This window comes from Pleurodeles waltl, chromosome 12, assembly GCF_031143425.1.
Source record: "Pleurodeles waltl isolate 20211129_DDA chromosome 12, aPleWal1.hap1.20221129, whole genome shotgun sequence".
NCBI lineage: Eukaryota > Metazoa > Chordata > Amphibia > Caudata > Salamandridae > Pleurodeles > Pleurodeles waltl.
In genome coordinates, this window is record NC_090451.1 from 663064479 (window position 1) to 663081134 (window position 16656).

Consider the following 16656-nt stretch of genomic DNA (forward strand, 5'->3'; position numbering starts at 1 on the left):
AGGTGTCCCCGGGAAACTAAGTATGAAAAACACCCAACTCAGAAAACAAGACTAAACAAGTGATAACCAAACACAAATTCATGCATGAAGGACATATGAGTAAGCATTACAACAGAGAAGGTACTTACTTTGTTAGCAGTAGCAACAACAAAAGTAGGAAGATGGCTGTGTGGTGCTAAATTTTATAGCTTATTAGAATGTTTTAAAGTTCCATGTTCTTTCAATTGTTGCTGCTGTGAGCGGGCAATACAGGAAGATTTGCTTAGTGTTAGCCTCTGTGTCATGCCATAAATTTAGTATGTTTTGTTTCAGTGTGCCAGTTTGATAGCTGGCGCTGCTGTGAAATCCCTGAACGCCACCAACCTGATATATCATCTTAGTCAATGATGACAGGTGTTCAGCCAAGGCATGTTAAGTTTGTGTGCCACATCTTGAAGGAAAGCACTGCTGGATATCATGAAGGTTAACTGTAAGCATAATCTGTTCTGTGTTTGATGTGCATTCTGACATGTTGGAGGTTGGTGTGTTGCTTTTCTTGGTGGCAAGTGCTTTGGTTTGCCACAAGACAACCAACTGATCAAATGGATTATCTGTACCCTATATAATGTATGAAAGGTGTTCTTTCTACAATGTTCTTCTGTTAAAAATGTGTGTATTAAGTTTCTTGGTGCATAAAATTGTTATGGCCTTCAAGATAGCTGAACTGGAGGGGGGGAGAAAATCACTTACAACGTGGTCAATGCAACGCTATGCATTTACCACGCTGCCGTTATCACGCATATGCATGGTGACGGCACAGAGAGCCATCTAGCCGTCCGGGTGGAACAGGAAGGCCGCAAAGGAGAGAGAGGTAAGTGGGGTTGGGGCTAGGGCTGGGTTTGAGGTGGAAGAGGTTGTGGTAGTTTTTAGGACAGAGCAGGGTCGGGGTAGTTTTTAGGACGTGTGGTAGGCTTAGGTGTGCAGGTGAGGGGGGTCGGGGTAGGCTTTAGGGTACAGGGTGGGGTAAGTTTTACAGTTCAGGACTGGGGGGGTGGGGTTAGTTTTTAAAGCAGTGCGGTTATCTTTTAGGATTCAGGGGTTGGGGTAGGTTTTAGGGTTCAGAGCAAGGGAGAGGGGGTCGGGTAGTTTTTAGGACAGGGCGGGGTAGGTTTTAGGACAAGGTGGGGTAGATTTTAGGGTTCAGTGCGGGGTGTCGGGGTAGTTTTTAGGACAGGTTGGGCTAGGCGTTTAGGTTCGGGGGGTCGGGTAGTTTTTAGGAAAGGGTAGGTTTCAGGGTTCGAGTCAGGGGATCGGGTAGATTTTAGGACTGGGCGGGGTAGGTTTTAGGGTGCGGGACCTAGGGGTAGTTTTTAGAACGGGCCGGGGTGGGTTTTAGGATTCAGATTCTGGGATCTGGATAGTTTTTAGGCTGGGGATTTGGTAGGTTTTAGGGTTTGTGTAAGGGTACTTTTTGGGGCAGTGGTCTGGATAGTTTTTAGGACAAGACGGGGTAGGTTTTAGGGTTCAAGGTGGGAGGCTCAGGGTAGTTTTTAGGACAGGCTGGGTTAGGCGCGGTAAGGGTAGTTTTTACGGCAGGGCGGGATAGGTTTTAGGGTTCAGGGCGGGAGGTCGCTGTGGCGGGTTGGGATAGGTTTTAGGGTTCAGGGTGGGGTCGTTTTTAAGACGGGGCAGGGGTCAGGTAGTGTTTAGGGCAGGGTGGGTTCTAGGATTCGGGACAGGATGTCAGGGTAGTTTTTAGGGCACAGGGTTGGGATCGTTTTTAGGAAAGTGGGGCATAGGTTTTAGAGTGTGGAGTTGGGTAGTTTTTAGGACAGTGCAGGGTAGGTTTTAGGGTATGGGGGAGGGGGTTCAGGTAGATCATAGGACTGTGGGTTAGGTTTTGGGGTACAGGGTGGGGGGGGGGTCAGGTAAAGTTTAGGGCACAGTAGGTTTTAGGGTTCAGGGCCGGGTTCAGGGTAGTTTATAGGTCAGGGTGGGGTAGATTTAAGGGCAGGGTTCAGGGTAGTTTTTAGGACGTGGCAGGGGGGTCGGGTAGTTTTTAGGGCGGGATAGGTTTGAGGGTTCAGGGCAATGGGTTTGGGGGAGTTTGTAGGACAGTGTGGGGTAGGTTTTGGGAGTCAGGGTAGTTTCTAGGACAGTGCGGGGTAGGCTTGAGGGGTCGGTTAGTTTTTAGGACAGTGCGGGTAGGTTTTAGGGTTCAGGGTGGGGGGTTGGGTAGTTTTGTAGGGTTCAGGGCGGGAGTCAGGATAGTTAAGGACGGGGTAGATTTTAGGGGGGGCTCGGTGTAGATTTTAGGGTTCAGGGCGGGAGGCTCGGGTAGTTTTTAGGGCAGAGGGCTTGGGTAGTTTTTAGGACGGGGTAGTTTTTAGGGTTCAGGGTGGGGGGGGTCAGATAGTTTATGGTGTGGGGTAATTTTTAGGGTTCAGGGTAGTTTTTAGTACAAGGCAGGGGTTGAGGTAGTTTTTAGGAGAGGGTGGGGGTAGACTTTAGTATTCAGGGTGGGGGGTCGAGTACTTTTTAGGACACGGTTTGGGGTCAGTAGTATTTAGCACAGGGTAGGCTAGGGTTCAGGGTGGGGACGGTGTAGTTTAGGGCAGCGTGGGGTGTCGTGGTAGTTTTTAGGATTGTGCAGGGTAGGTTTTAGGGTTCAGAGTGGGTGCTCGGGGTAGTTTTTAGGATTGTGCAGGGTAGGTTTTAGGGTTCAGGGCGGGGTGGTTGGGGTAGTTCTTAGGGCAGGGTAGATTTTAGGGTTCAGGGTGGGGGTAGCTCTTAGGACAGGGTGGGCTAGGTTTTAGGGTTAAGGGTGGGGGGGTCAGGGTAGCTCTTAGGACTGGGCGGGGTAGATTTTAGGGTTAAGGGTGGGGGGGCTCAGGGTAGTTCATTAGGACAGGGTGGGGTAGATTTTAGGGTTAAGGGTGGGGGGCTCGGGGTAGTTCATTAGGACAGGGCGGGGTAGATTTTAGGGTTAAGGGTGGGGGGCTTGGGGTAGTTCTTAGGACAGGGCGGGGTAGATTTTAGGGGGTGGGGGGTTCGGGGTAGCTTTTAGGGCGGGGGTAGCTTTTAGGGGGCGGGGGGCTCGGGGTAGCTTTTAGGGCGGGGGTAGCTTTTAGGGGGCGGCGGCTCGGGTAGCTTTTAGGGTGGGCGGTAGCTTTTAGGGGGCGGGGGCTCGGGGTAGCTTTTAGGGTGGGGGTAGCCTGGGCGGGGGGCTCGGGGTAGCTTTTAGGGGGCGGGTCGGGGTGCTCGGGGTAGCTTTTAGGGTGGGGTAGCTTTTAGGGGGCGGGGCGGGGTGCTCGGGGTAGCTTTTAGGGGGCGGGGGTAGCTTTTAGGGGGCGGGGCGGGGTGCTCTGGGTAGCTTTTAGGGCGGGGGTAGCTTTTAGGGGTGGGGCGGGGGGGCTCGGGGTAGCTTTTAGGGGGCGGGGGCTCGGGGTAGCTTTTAGGGGGCGGGGTGGGGGGCTCGGGGTAGCTTTTAGGGCAGGGGTAGCTTTTAGGGGGCGGGGGGCTCGGGTAGCTTTTAGGGCGGGGGTAGCTTTTAGGGGGCGGGGCGCTCGGTAGCTTTTAGGGCAGGGGTAGCTTTTATGGGCGGGGCGCTCGGGGTAGCTTTTAGGGTGGGGGTAGCTTTTAGGGGATGGGGCGGGGGGCTCGGGGTAGCTTTTAGAGCGGGGGTAGCTTTTAGGGGGCGGGGGCTCGGGGTAGCTTTTAGGGCGGGGGTAGCTTTTAGGGGGCGGGGGTAGCTTTTGGGGGCGGGCGGGGGCTCAGGGTAGCTTTTAGGGCGGGGGGTAGCTTTTAGGGGCCGGGGCGGGGGACTCGGGTAGCTTTTAGGGCAGGCGGTAGCTTTTAGGGGGCGGGGAGGGGGGCTCGGGGTAGCTTTTAGGGTGGGGGTAGCTTTTAGGGGGCGGGCGCTCAGGGTAGCTTTTAGGGCGGGGTAGCTTTTAGGGGGCGGGGCGCTCAGGGTAGCTTTTAGGGCGGGGTAGCTTTTAGGGGGCGGGGGCTCGGGGTAGCTTTTAGGGCGGGGGTAGCTTTTAGGGGGCGGGGCGCTCAGTAGCTTTTAGGGCAGGGGTAGCTTTTAGGGGGCGGGGCGCTCGGGGTAGCTTTTAGGGTGGGGGTAGCTTTTAGGGGGCGGGGCGGGGGGCTCGGGGTAGCTTTTAGGGTGGGGGTAGCTTTTAGGGGGCGGGGGCTCGGGGTAGCTTTTAGGGCGGGGGTAGCTTTTAGGGGGCGGGGCGCTCAGTAGCTTTTAGGGCAGGGGTAGCTTTTAGGGGGCGGGGCGCTCGGGGTAGCTTTTAGGGTGGGGGTAGCTTTTAGGGGGCGGGGGTAGCTTTTGGGGGCGGGCGGGGGCTCAGGGTAGTTTTTAGGGCGGGGGGTAGCTTTTAGGGGCCGGGGAGGGGGGCTCGGGGTAGCTTTTAGGGGGCGGGGCGGGGGGCTCGGGGTAGCTTTTGGGGCAGAGTTAGCTTTTAGGGGGCGGGGCGCTCGGGGTAGCTTTTAGGGCGGGGGTAGCTTTTAGGGGGTGGGGGCTCGGGGTAGCTTTTAGGGCGGGGGTAGCTTTTAGGGGGTGGGGGCTCGGGGTAGCTTTTAGGGCGGGGTAGCTTTTAGGGGGCGGGGCGCTCGGTAGCTTTTAGGGCAGGGGTAGCTTTTAGGGGGCGGGGGGCTCGGGGTAGCTTTTAGGGCGGGGGTAGCTTTTAGGGGGCGGGGGTAGCTTTTGGGGGCGGGCGGGGGATCAGGGTAGCTTTTAGGGCGGGGGGTAGCTTTTAGGGGCTGGGGCGGGGGACTCGGGGTAGCTTTTAGGGCAGGCGGTAGCTTTTAGGGGGCGGGGGCTCGGGGTAGCTTTTAGGGGGCGGGGCGCTCGGGGTAGCTTTTAGGGCGGGGGTAGCTTTTAGGGGGCGGGGGCTCGGGGTAGCTTTTAGGGTGGGGGTAGCTTTTAGGGGGCGGGGCGCTCGGTAGCTTTTAGGGCAGGGGTAGCTTTTAGGGGGCGGGGCGCTCGGGGTAGCTTTTAGGGTGGGGGTAGCTTTTAGGGGGCGGGGGGCTCGGGGTAGCTTTTAGGGCGGGGGGTAGCTTTTAGGGGGCGGGGGCTCGGGGTAGCTTTTAGGGGGCGGGCGGTGGGCTCGGGGTAGCTTTTAGGGCGGGGGTAGCTTTTAGGGGGCGGGGCGGGGGGCTCGGGGTAGCTTTTAGGGCGGGGGTAGCTTTTAGGGGGCGGGGGCTCGGGTAGCTTTTAGGGCGGGGGTACCTTTTGGGGGCGGGGCGGGGGGCTCGGGGTAGCTTTTAGGGCGGGGGTAGCTTTTAGGGGGCGGAGGTAGCTTTTGGGGGCGGGGCGGGGGGCTCAGGGTAGCTTTTAGGGCGGGGGTAGCTTTTAGGGGGTGGGGCGGGGGGCTCGGGTAGCTTTTAGGGGGCGGGGGGGGGCCTTGGGGTAGCTTTTAGGGGGCGGGGGCTCGGGGTAGCTTTTGGGGGGGGGCGGGGGCTCGGGGTAGCTTTTAGGGGCGGAGGTAGCTTTTGGGGGCGGGGCGGGGGGCACGGGGTAGCTTTTAGGGGGCGGGCGGTGGGCTCGGGGTAGCTTTTAGGGCGGGGGTAGCTTTTAGGGGGCGGGGCGGGGGGCTCGGGGTAGCTTTTAGGGCGGGGGTAGCTTTTAGGGGGCGGGGCGGGGGCTCGGGTAGCTTTTAGGGCGGGGGTACCTTTTGGGGGCGGGGCAGGGGGCTCGGGGTAGCTTTTAGGGCGGGGTAGCTTTTAGGGGGCGGAGGTAGCTTTTGGGGGCGGGGCGGGGGCTCAGGGTAGCTTTTAGGGCGGGGGTAGCTTTTAGGGGGCGGGGCGGGGGGCTCGGGTAGCTTTTAGGGGGCGGGGGGGGCCTTGGGGTAGCTTTTAGGGCGGGGGTAGCTTTTAGGGGGCGGGGGCTCGGGGTAGCTTTTGGGGGGGGGCGGGGGCTCGGGGTAGCTTTTAGGGGGCGGAGGTAGCTTTTGGGGGCGGGGCGGGGGCTCAGGGTAGCTTTTAGGGCGGGGGTAGCTTTTAGGGGGCGGGGCGGGGGGCTCGGGTAGCTTTTAGGGGGCGGGGGGCCTTGGGGTAGCTTTTAGGGCGGGGGTAGCTTTTAGGGGGCGGGGGGCTCGGGATAGCTTTTAGGGGGCGGGTGGGGGGCTCGAGGTAGCTTTTAGGGGGCGGGGGCTCGGGGTAGCTTTTAGGGGGCGGGGCGGGGGCTCGGGGTAGCTTTTAGGGCACGGTTTGGGGGGGGTCAAGTTTTTAGCAAAGGGTAGGCTAGGTTTTAGGGTGGGGACGGTGTAGTTTAGGGCAGGGTGGGGTGTAGGGGTAGTTTTTAGGAAAGTGCGGCATAGGTTTCAGGGTGCAGGCTCAGGTAGTTTTTAGGACAGTGCATGGTGGGTTTTAAGGTACGGGGGTGCTTGGTAGTATTTAGGACAGGGCGGGTAGGTTTTAGGGTTCACGGCAGGGTTACTTTTAGTTCTCAGCGCAGGGGGTGAAAGGGGCAGTTTTAAGAGCTTCGGCGGGGTGAAGTATGGTAAAGGGACATGACGGGGACAATTTACCATGCTTGTTCTTTTACCAAACATGCATTTACAACGAAATTTGTTGTAAAGGCATGTGTGGTAAAGACCGTCGTTGTTAAGGACTTGGGTAATATTCGCATGGATTGTTCCACCATACATCGAACTGGAGGCGTATCTGTACTATGTTTGTATGCAATTTGTGCTGTCTAATGTATCACTTTCTTGTAAAAACAAAGTAAAATATTGTGTGCTTGCCAAGGTAACACAACGCATTGAACAAAATCATTTATCATGTATAACATGACCAGCGGCTTTACCTCTGTGAAGAGCAGCTCAAACCTGGGTTTACTGCATCTCAGCTGGAAGCGTCCCAGGACAGGGAACGCCTTTGCATACCTCATTCATGCGACCAACCAGAGGCATTTATATTGACGATATAGTCGCACACTGCGACTGAAAGTGAATAGAACTCTTGTATTCGTCACCTTTGGGTAGGGGAAAGGCAGGTGGAGGCAGATCTAGAGGGCAGCTGACATGCTAGGGTAGGAGGGTGACTGGTTCTTCGCCTCAGTTCTCCCAAGTAATATCTAGAGTCTGAAGCAAGTCTGCAAGAGCACAAGAAGAGCCCGAGGTACCATAAGAGCACAAGGACACACCAAAGAATCTAAAGGCGATCACATGGGCAGAAGAAGTGGTGCTAGGGAGAGCACGACACTAAGCAGAGACAAACTAATGGCATGGATGTGAAGGAAGGGCAAAGTGTCAGTCTCGGGTAAGAACAGATGAGAGCAAATGTGAAGTATGGAGACTTCTCATTGTTAAACCCCCAACCCAAAAAGATTTGAGTGTCAATGGAAACTATTTAGAACGCAGGCCATTAGATCATCCAACTCGACAAGAACTGTTTTGCAGCTGAGAGTTACCCTAACCCCACTCATTTTTTGGTCTCACAATTAAGAACACACATGAGGATTAGGGGAGGGCAGTAAATTCTGCTCCTCTGGCGGAGTTTTGGCCATTCGATGTTAGGCAAGTAACATGGAGTTCTGACCAAATCCTGCCGTGCGTGAGAACTGCGTCCACTACCGTGATTTTCAGGCACTAAGAGGACACCCAGCGAGATTTTCCACAATGCGGGTGGTCGTGACTGTTCACTGTGGAAAAGCTACCACTCCAGTAGAAAGTTTAATCCTGCGGAAGTAAAACCAATTCAAGCAGCAGCGCTCTCTGGCCACCAGGTGGTGCCGTTTGAACGGATTTCTCAGTGCAGAACAACCTCCAGGTGCTAGAAATCAGCACAACAGACCGATATCTGCCCGCTTGCGGGACTCTGCAGAATCTTGCAGAGTTTTTATGTAACTCGAGTTCTGCCTACCCCTTGTCAGAATAAAGATAGCGCTGGGAATTACTTAGTCTCAGTCCACTAAGGTGAGAGGAAGAGTCTACCAAATGGTATAACCCACCTAGTTTTACAAAATGTAATTGATGGTTGAGCTATCAACTTGTGTGCTCAATCGAGATGCACTATGGGTGAAAATTGCCCATAATACAAAAGGCAGGAAAATGTAATAAAAGTTGTTAATGGGTCAAAGTTGACTGTAAATAGATGGTGCCAAAGTAGAAGGGGTTTTATTATGATCAGAAATGTACTGGAAGGGAATTTTTCCTCTTACCTAATGTTTATTGCTCCCACATCATGAATCTAAGTTGGGGGAGGGGTGGAGTTGATTATGTCCTAGCCTGTTGGTCTTATAATGGAAGACACATGATACCAAATAAGGTCACTCTGGATTATGTACTTTACCTCAAAAGCAAAACACTGATTAGCTGCAGAAGCAGTCATCAACAAGTGGACTAGAGCAATACAATGTACAGCGTACTGCCCAGGAAGAAAATAAACTAGGGCATATTGTTTAAGGTCAGACACAACAAGTCTTCATTTCTGTGTTGTCCACACGACAAGCCAGCTCAATTTTCGTATGGAACTAGCCCGTGGTCTGCCAAATACAAAGGGGCATCTTCTACGGTTACAGTAAGACTTCACCCACACATAAAAGTTATTCCAAGGTGGATGTGTGATTCACTAATGCAAAGCTTTTACTGTTAAGGTGAGAACTAAAAGACATGACAGTAGGATGCGCGCTCAGTGTTTCAAAAAACAAACTTATACCAGTGATCTCCAACTTTAGAGTACTGAGAGAACCCCACTATCACCTGCTCCCTCCAAATGTTGGGCTGAATTTAAAATAGGACAGCTAGGTTTTTTTTTAATTTTTTTATTTTTAACAATCAAGCACTTGCCTTTTAGCCAGACCTTGGGATGTAATTGTGAAATGTGTGAGGTGGTCTGGAGACAAAGAAGCACTGACAAATGAATAAAGAAAATCATTTATTGTAGTGCTAAGAAATTAAATGTGAGGATCATTTATGACAACATAATCAGAAAAGCATTTGAGTCGTAACGGAGGGTCCACCGATTTTTACCAGAATCTGCTTCCAATAAAATTTCCTAAGCTCCTGCGTGCTTCTACAGAATGCCCAACAGGATAAATCATACAATGTTAGTACTACCCAGCAAGATACTGTCGCTTGTAAATACCCACATTACTCTGCTTTGTTGGATAATGGAAAATAACCTTTTTCGTGGCAATACACACTCCCCGAACATATAATGAAGTCATTTTACCCCAGAATTAAGGTGAAGCAAAAGTCTGAATTTTCCAGGTTTTTACTTTTCAACTAGTGCTTTGAAAATATACACAACCCTGGTCAGGCATCACAGACAGATTACTTGCTCCATGGGTCAGGTGTGTGGTGTACAAGCCCACCGTTACTAGAGACACTGACCATGCATTGCTGTGGCCCAGTAATACCCTGGAAAAGTGCTGAAGCCTCCAGATACACACCATGCCCACAAATCCTCAGGCCATGAAAATTAGAGGGGGAAGGAGATTTAGTTATGTCCTGTGATTGGGTTGAGCAATCCAGGTACGTCCAACAAATGCTCAAGTGCCAAACACACTGTCAATTACCTAAGGCAGATATAATCCATTGAGAAAGTATGCATGCGAAAAGGATTTGACTCATTCTACTATAGTGCAATATTGGTTAGTATATTTCTATACACGTGGAGCAAGCAGGTGATTTGTTTTGTTGGACTCGTTAAACTAAGATACAGACACCAATGGTATATGTGAACCTGTTGGACAGTCCATTAGTTAGAGATACCAGTAAGTTACTTGTGCTCCGACCCTTAGTAATTACTCCATTGACTGCTGAACAGCACATTACATGGTCTCCCTGATCCTGGCGACTGCACCATATAGTTAAATGCCACATGTTCTTCAAAGATTCAACAATGAATGGTACTAAAGCATGATCTTTTACACTCCTTATAAGTCCGCAGGTACAGTCTCCACCTTCTTCATCTATATAATCCCATCTACTCCACTTGCCCGATTTCTGCCACGTCAACAAAATATAACAAGATTTGGAGAACTGCCTGGTGCAAGAAATCCACGGTATTAGAAGAGCTGGGCGCCCTTATGGCCACAGTGCTCCTGGGCACGCCTTACTGCCGTCGCCACAGGTAAGTCTGGATGGTGTTTGCAGGAGAAATGGTGTTGATGTTTCCATGCTCTGGGTCAGAAATAACAAATGGCACATCCACCGGAGTTCTACAGGTCAAAAAGCAGAGAGGAAATTGAAACGAGGCAGTGGAGTTATGACAATTTTTTAACTTTAAAATACTAATAGGTTGAATTGCACAAGAACGTGGTCCAGTGATCCTAGATGAAAACAGCACCACAACCACAGTGTTGTCTAATCACTCAGGAGACTAATCAACTCCTCAAACCCACTGTCCACTCACCTTGGGAACCCATCAAAACCGCAGACCTTCGTATTCATTAGAGGAAGCAAACCAACACCACAACCACAGTGACCTCAAATGGAAGCCATCAACAACTCTCAGTAAACAACCAACGATTCAACCACATCTACAGATGTCAATGAAAACCACTCTACACCTCAACAACAGTGTCCACATACCCCAAAGAAAATCAACGTTTGAAAACCAAGGCCCATAGTTGTACTTTTTTTGTGCTGCATTTGCAACGCTTTTTGACGCAAAAACGGCGCAAACTTACAAAATACAATTGCATTTTGCAAGTTTGCATCGTTTTTGCGTTACAAAATGATGCAAATGCGGCACAAAAAAGGTATAAATACAGGCCCAAGTTTAAATACCTTAGATTAAAATCACGAATCCACATACACCTCTAGTCAACTCACAGCACTCATGTACAGCTACATGAAACCTGCAAATACCCCAAATATATATTTTCTCTTCAATAACAAACTAGCCGTCATTATACCCCAAGCAAAACACCCACCTTCCTCAGGAGAACTACTGCCTACACCTAAAAACGTCTTAACTATAACCTAAGTAACAAAGAATGAACCCACTCAACCACAAGTGTAACATGTCCATGGACTTCAGAATTCGGTATGTCCACACCTCACCCCTCAAACAGGTCATCCCATCACCACAGAAAGAAAACGGTTGCAACCCAAATTTAATCCAGAGTTGCCACTGAGCTTTGCAGGATGCCAGTTAACAACCTAACCCAACCATGACAGTCCATGAACATCACCAAGTGATGAATACGGTCACCTGAAGACTCATTCACAATGTTCCAGGCTGCATATAAAAGAGTCTCATCACCGCAATCCTAAGCACAGCATCCTCAGACTTCAAAAAAGAAAAAAAGCACCTCTACCCAAATTACAGCATCCAAGAACTTCCGCAAGAAACCAAATCAAGTAAAACAGATACAGGCTTCAAAGGGAAACCAGTCAACAACTCAACCCGAATCAAAATGTCCACACATTACAGAAGGAAAATAGCAGGCACCTAAACCCATGGGCCTCAAACGTCCACACAATCTACAACCTCAAAAGTAAACCAGCTGACAACTCAGCTCAAAGTTCTGGACATTAAGTCTAAGAAAAAATAGCCTTGGCAATATCTCAATTCTTTCCAAATAGAAAGCTAAAAAGACAGTATGTAACCGGAGGCTGGGTGCTAGAAAACACATTTACAACCACTGCTTTATTTAAGGAACTGGGGATGCAGGTTGTAGACAATCAACTTAATCTATGGCTTTAAGTGGGCCATATTTATACTTTTCGACGCACAACTGCGCCAACGCAGTTGTGCGTCAAACAATCTAACGCCGGCTAACGCCATTCTGAAGCGCCATGCGGGCGCCGTATTTATTCAATGACGTTAGCCGGCGGAGCTGCCTGGTGTGCGTGGAAAAAAATGACGTACACCAGGCAGCGCCGGCGTAGGGGAATATGGAGCTTGGGCGCAAAAAAATGGGGCAAGTCAGGCTGAGGCAACATTTTCGCCTCAACCCGATTTGCGCCATTTTTTTAAACTTCCAAACCCCATTGAAATGACTCCTGTCTTAGCAAAGACAGGAGTCATGCCCCCTTGCCCATGCCCAGGGGACTTCTGTCCCCTGGGCATGGTCATTGGGCATAGTGGCATGTAGGGGGGCACAAATCAGGCCCCTCTATGCCACAATAAAAAATAAATAAATACTTACCTGAACTTACCTTATGTTCCCTGGGATGGGTCCCTCCATCCTTAGGCGTCCTCCTGGGGTGGGCAAGGGTGACAGGGGGGGGTCCCTGGGGGCATGGGAGGGCACCTCTGGGCTCCTTCCGAGCCCACAGGTCCCTTAACGCCTGCCCTGACCAGGCGCTAAAAAACAACGCTAAAGCGGCTGGACGTCATTTTTTTTGACCCGCCCGGGCGTGATTTTTGCCCGGGAGTGTAAATACGGCGCACATGCCTCGGAGTCAATTTTTTAGATGGGAACGCCTACCTTGCATATCATTAACGCAAAGTAGGTGTCCACGCTAAAAAGTGACGCAAACTCCATGGACTTTGGCGCTAGACGCGTCTAACGCCAGAGTATAAATATGGAGTTAGTTTTGCGTCGAATTTGCGTTAAAAAAAACAACGCAAATCCGGCGCAAACGGAGTATAAATATGGCCCTAAGTGTTCCTTAAAGGGTCACACATGTGAGCTACAATGGGACTCAAACTAGAAATTCTTGCCTACTGTCACACCTCGCCCCACAACCCCCCTCCCAATCCTTCCACAGATGACTCTTGTTACTCCTCACTCATCTTCAAGGAGTCTGTTGGGAGGCCACTCCTTGATGTAACCACACAGGTTCTTAACGAATGCACCATTCCACCTACCTGTTTAAAACCACCACCGCTGCTGCACCGTCCGGCCTCAGGAATGCAACAGACTCCAGGTTACTGGCTTCACTGGAGTCCAGACCAACCCGCTGGGAACCCTCAGAGACGAACTTACTGTACAGACAACAAAAGTATTTTATAGTGAGTGTGAGCAGATAGGCTGACACAAGAAGAGCTGCTTATCATAGCCAGAGATTTCAGGTGCATTCACTCAGTGGATGTACATGCCTGCAATTGGCAAAAAGACAAAAACATTCCCCCAAAGCCATCATTTAGCATAACATACAGCCTTCGGCTACAGTTTCAAAGTATCTTCAGGGGGGGGGTTTCATACAAAAATGCATGTCCAAATCTAACACTCATTTTTTGCCTATGGGCTTCAGTATGCGGCAAAGGGGAAAGAAGTCAATCCTCATAAAATGACTGAGAGTCCCACATCAGTCAAATATTTCTAGACACATGCCTGCAGTTTCTTCAGTTTACTGTGGCCTGTCCTATTGTGTGCTGCTGTACGGTTAAGGGGTCTTGTATACATAATATTGATTTTTGCTTTGCAGGTAGACTGCGGGGAGGATTAACACGCAATCAAAATGATGAACTGCGTGTTGTCTATAGAGTGGGTAGAACTTTTTTTGTGTGTTTAGTGAGTGAATGAGTAGGAAACACATTATTCAAATTCAAAATGTAGTTTATTTCGGATGAATTTTCCATCCATAAAAACACACAGTAAAACCCATAAATAGATTGGAAAATACAAAAACTACAAACAAAACCATTGTATATGTCAATGTTCACAGTTAATCAACCTCTACACCACAATACTAATTCTAAAAACTTCATATTAAAAGTGTATAACCCTAATACACCGTAATCTCGTCCTCATTCTCCTTTTCCACCCCCCCTACTTTGCTTGTACGTATCCTTCTAAGTCTTAAAGTGCCCGCCAAAAGAAGATCCACTCTATAACATTACTGGGGGATGTAACAACTGTAAATCTAGCAAGGCCGGTTTTACCTGCACAGAACCCTGCCTTTCGAGCAGAGGCCAAAATAAACTGTTTCCTTAAAGTGTTATAATACAGAAAAAAATAAAGTGCAGTGTACCCGACTAGAAAAAATGTTACAAGAGCAAGGCCTCTGCTGAGCCCTGCCACTCTGCCTGTCTGGATCTGCCAGAAGCCAGTAGAGGTCGTTAAGCCTACACATTATTCAAAGTCCAAGATCAGCATTCTTCCATACCTGCTGGGAAAGATTATAAAGAATATCTAAAGTTTGAGTGAAGAGAGCCAGACAGTAGCATAAGAGATCAATTAAAATGAATGTCCAATAAAGTTCAACTTGTTGTATGATTGAATTACTCATGCGTAAACCACGCATGCCTTAACAACGCGGTCTCAACAACAACCACGTCTTTACCACGCATGCGTTTACAACAAATTAAGTTGTAAAAGCATGTTTGGTAAAGGCACATGCGTGGTAAATTCTCCTCTATCCTGCCCCCTTACACCTGTTACCATATTTCACCCCACCAAGCCCTTAAAACTGCCCCTTCCCATGAGCCCTAAACCACCCCACCCTAAGTCCTAAAAACTCCCAGACCCCCCTCTCCCTGAACCTTAAAACCTACCCAGCCGTGTCCTAAACAGTACCCAGATCCCCCCCTGGCCCGGAACCCTAAGACCTAGCCCACCCTGTCCTAAAATCTACCCCAACCCCCCATTCTGCACCCTAAAACCTATCCTGTCCTAAAAACGACCCCACCCTGTCCTAAAAACAACTTGCCCCAAACCCTAAAACCTACCCCGCCTTGTCCTAAAAACTATCCCATCCCCCCGCCCTGAACCCTAATACCTACCCCTGTCCTAAAAACTACCCCAACCCCCCGCCCTGAATCTTAAAACCTATGCCGCCCCCAAGCTGAACCCTAAAACCTACCCCACCCTGTCCTAAAACGACTAACCTGACCACCCCCCACCTTGAACCCTAAAAACCTTCCCCGTTCCTAAAAACTACCCGCCCCCCCCCCGCCTCCATCCTGGATCCCTAAAACCTACTCGTCCCTGTCCTAAAAACAACCCCTGCCCTGTCTTAAAAACTACCTCCGGCCCCAGCCCCACTCACCTTTCTCTCCTCTGCTCCTTCCTGTTCTGCCCAGACAGCTAGACTGCTCTCTCTGCCTTCACCACGAATATACGTGGTAACGGCATGCACGCTAAACAGGCATTCTGTTGCACTGACCGCGTTGTAAGTGATATTTGCCATTCAACTCTTAGCATAAGCATGCGTTTAGCCCACACAACAGCTTCACTATTACTGTTCACATCTTTGTATTAGAAAGTCACAATTGCCGTGTAATCTCCAACCACGTGGAAAGTGCATAGCAAAGACCTTGATTGAATAGAATTGAAAAATACATCTCACAACACCGGTGTCTAATTATGCCTGTATTTCTGCACACCAGGAGAAGACCCAGACCCAGGATTAATACATGACGTTCAGATATCTTCGGTGCATAGAAAATAGAAATCAAAGCTATCCTAGCAGAGATTATGGAAAACAAGACCCTTAAAACACAAACTACTCTCAGCTGTAGAACAAAAGTTCCATCCATGAGAAAAAGACAGTGACCCCACTAACCTAGTGTGGGCACCAAACGATAATGTAGACAGCAAGAGCACATTGTCGTTAACATTTTCGTGGTGGTCCCAATGTTTTAGGACTACCACAGGCTGAGTTATGATCAACAATGTTTTCTAAAAGTAATGGCCTGCAAAACATTATGGGATGAGTTTCCCAAGTGCAGTGAATATTGTAGTATCAGCTCTCCTGCTGTTTTGAGAGAGCTGCTTTGAGGGTTTCTGTGTTTTTTTACGTGCAGCATTTATCAATTACAAGTGTTTTTGTGAAAGCGATGTAGTGTAAAGGGGAGAGCCAAAAGAAATGACTGATTAGGTAACAGTGCGAACAATGTGACCAGCGCTTCAATACCGCTGATAAGAGTTTGCGCTGCTGTTCTCACTATAAACACCATGGATCACGAAGGGGAGAGACAAAAGAAAAGAAATAGTTTGCCCATGCTGAATTATATCGGCAATTGTGCAATAATCCATGTAACAGGGTCAGTCTGCAAGGCGGTAACAAAACCGTCCGAAAGCGGGACAAACATAAAACAGTTACCAACAGTTAGGAGCGCACCTGCCTGACATCCCAGCAATTAATCTGCCCCATTGCATCATGGTAGATGTAGTATCTTCAAAAAACGAACTCCATTAATTTTTAAATATTTCACCTTTAAGTAGGTACAGCCTTTACTGTGCATCTCTGGACACATGTGTTTCTGGGTTAGTCCCTTCTTCAGCAGAGAACATATTTGTGGGGTGCTGGGAATGCTGCCATAAATCACCCGGTTTCAGTACCTCTTTCCTGGCATGCTGGTGCCTGCTCCAGAGCTCGTCAGCCCAGTAGCTCAAGGGAGCCTTTAAAGTCACAAACAGTTAGGAGCGCACCTGCCTGACATCCCAGCAATTAATCTGCCCCATTGCATCATGGTAGATGTAGTATCTTCAAAAAACGAACTCCATTAATTTTTAAATATTTCACCTTTAAGTAGGTACAGCCTTTACTGTGCGCTCCTAACTGTTTGTGACTTTAAAGGCTCCCTTGAGCTACTGGGCTGACGAGCTCTGGAGCAGGCACCAGCATGCCAGGAAAGAGGTACTGAAACCGGGTGATTTATGGCAGCATTCCCAGCACCCCACAAATATGTTCTCTGCTGAAGAAGGGACTAACCCAGAAACACATGTGTCCAGAGATGCACAGTAAAGGCTGTACCTACTTAAAGGTGAAATATTTAAAAATTAATGGAGTTCGTTTTTTGAAGATACTACATCTACCA

General features: G+C 49.7%; 1 protein-coding gene across 2 annotated transcripts in view; it reads right to left on the bottom strand.

The window, feature by feature from the left end:
- Positions 1-8851: 8851 nt before the first annotated feature.
- The window catches only part of GBA1 (glucosylceramidase beta 1), a 69702-nt gene continuing 61897 nt past the window's right edge, over positions 8852-16656 (bottom strand). For both annotated transcript variants that reach the window (XM_069218428.1, XM_069218429.1), the window contains exons 10-11: positions 12760-12876; positions 8852-10156 (exon numbers count right to left, since the gene is read on the bottom strand). In XM_069218428.1, coding sequence (XP_069074529.1) covers positions 10051-10156; positions 12760-12876 — 223 coding nt within the window. In that variant the 3' untranslated portion in view covers positions 8852-10050. The remainder of the gene's footprint in view (positions 10157-12759; positions 12877-16656) is intronic.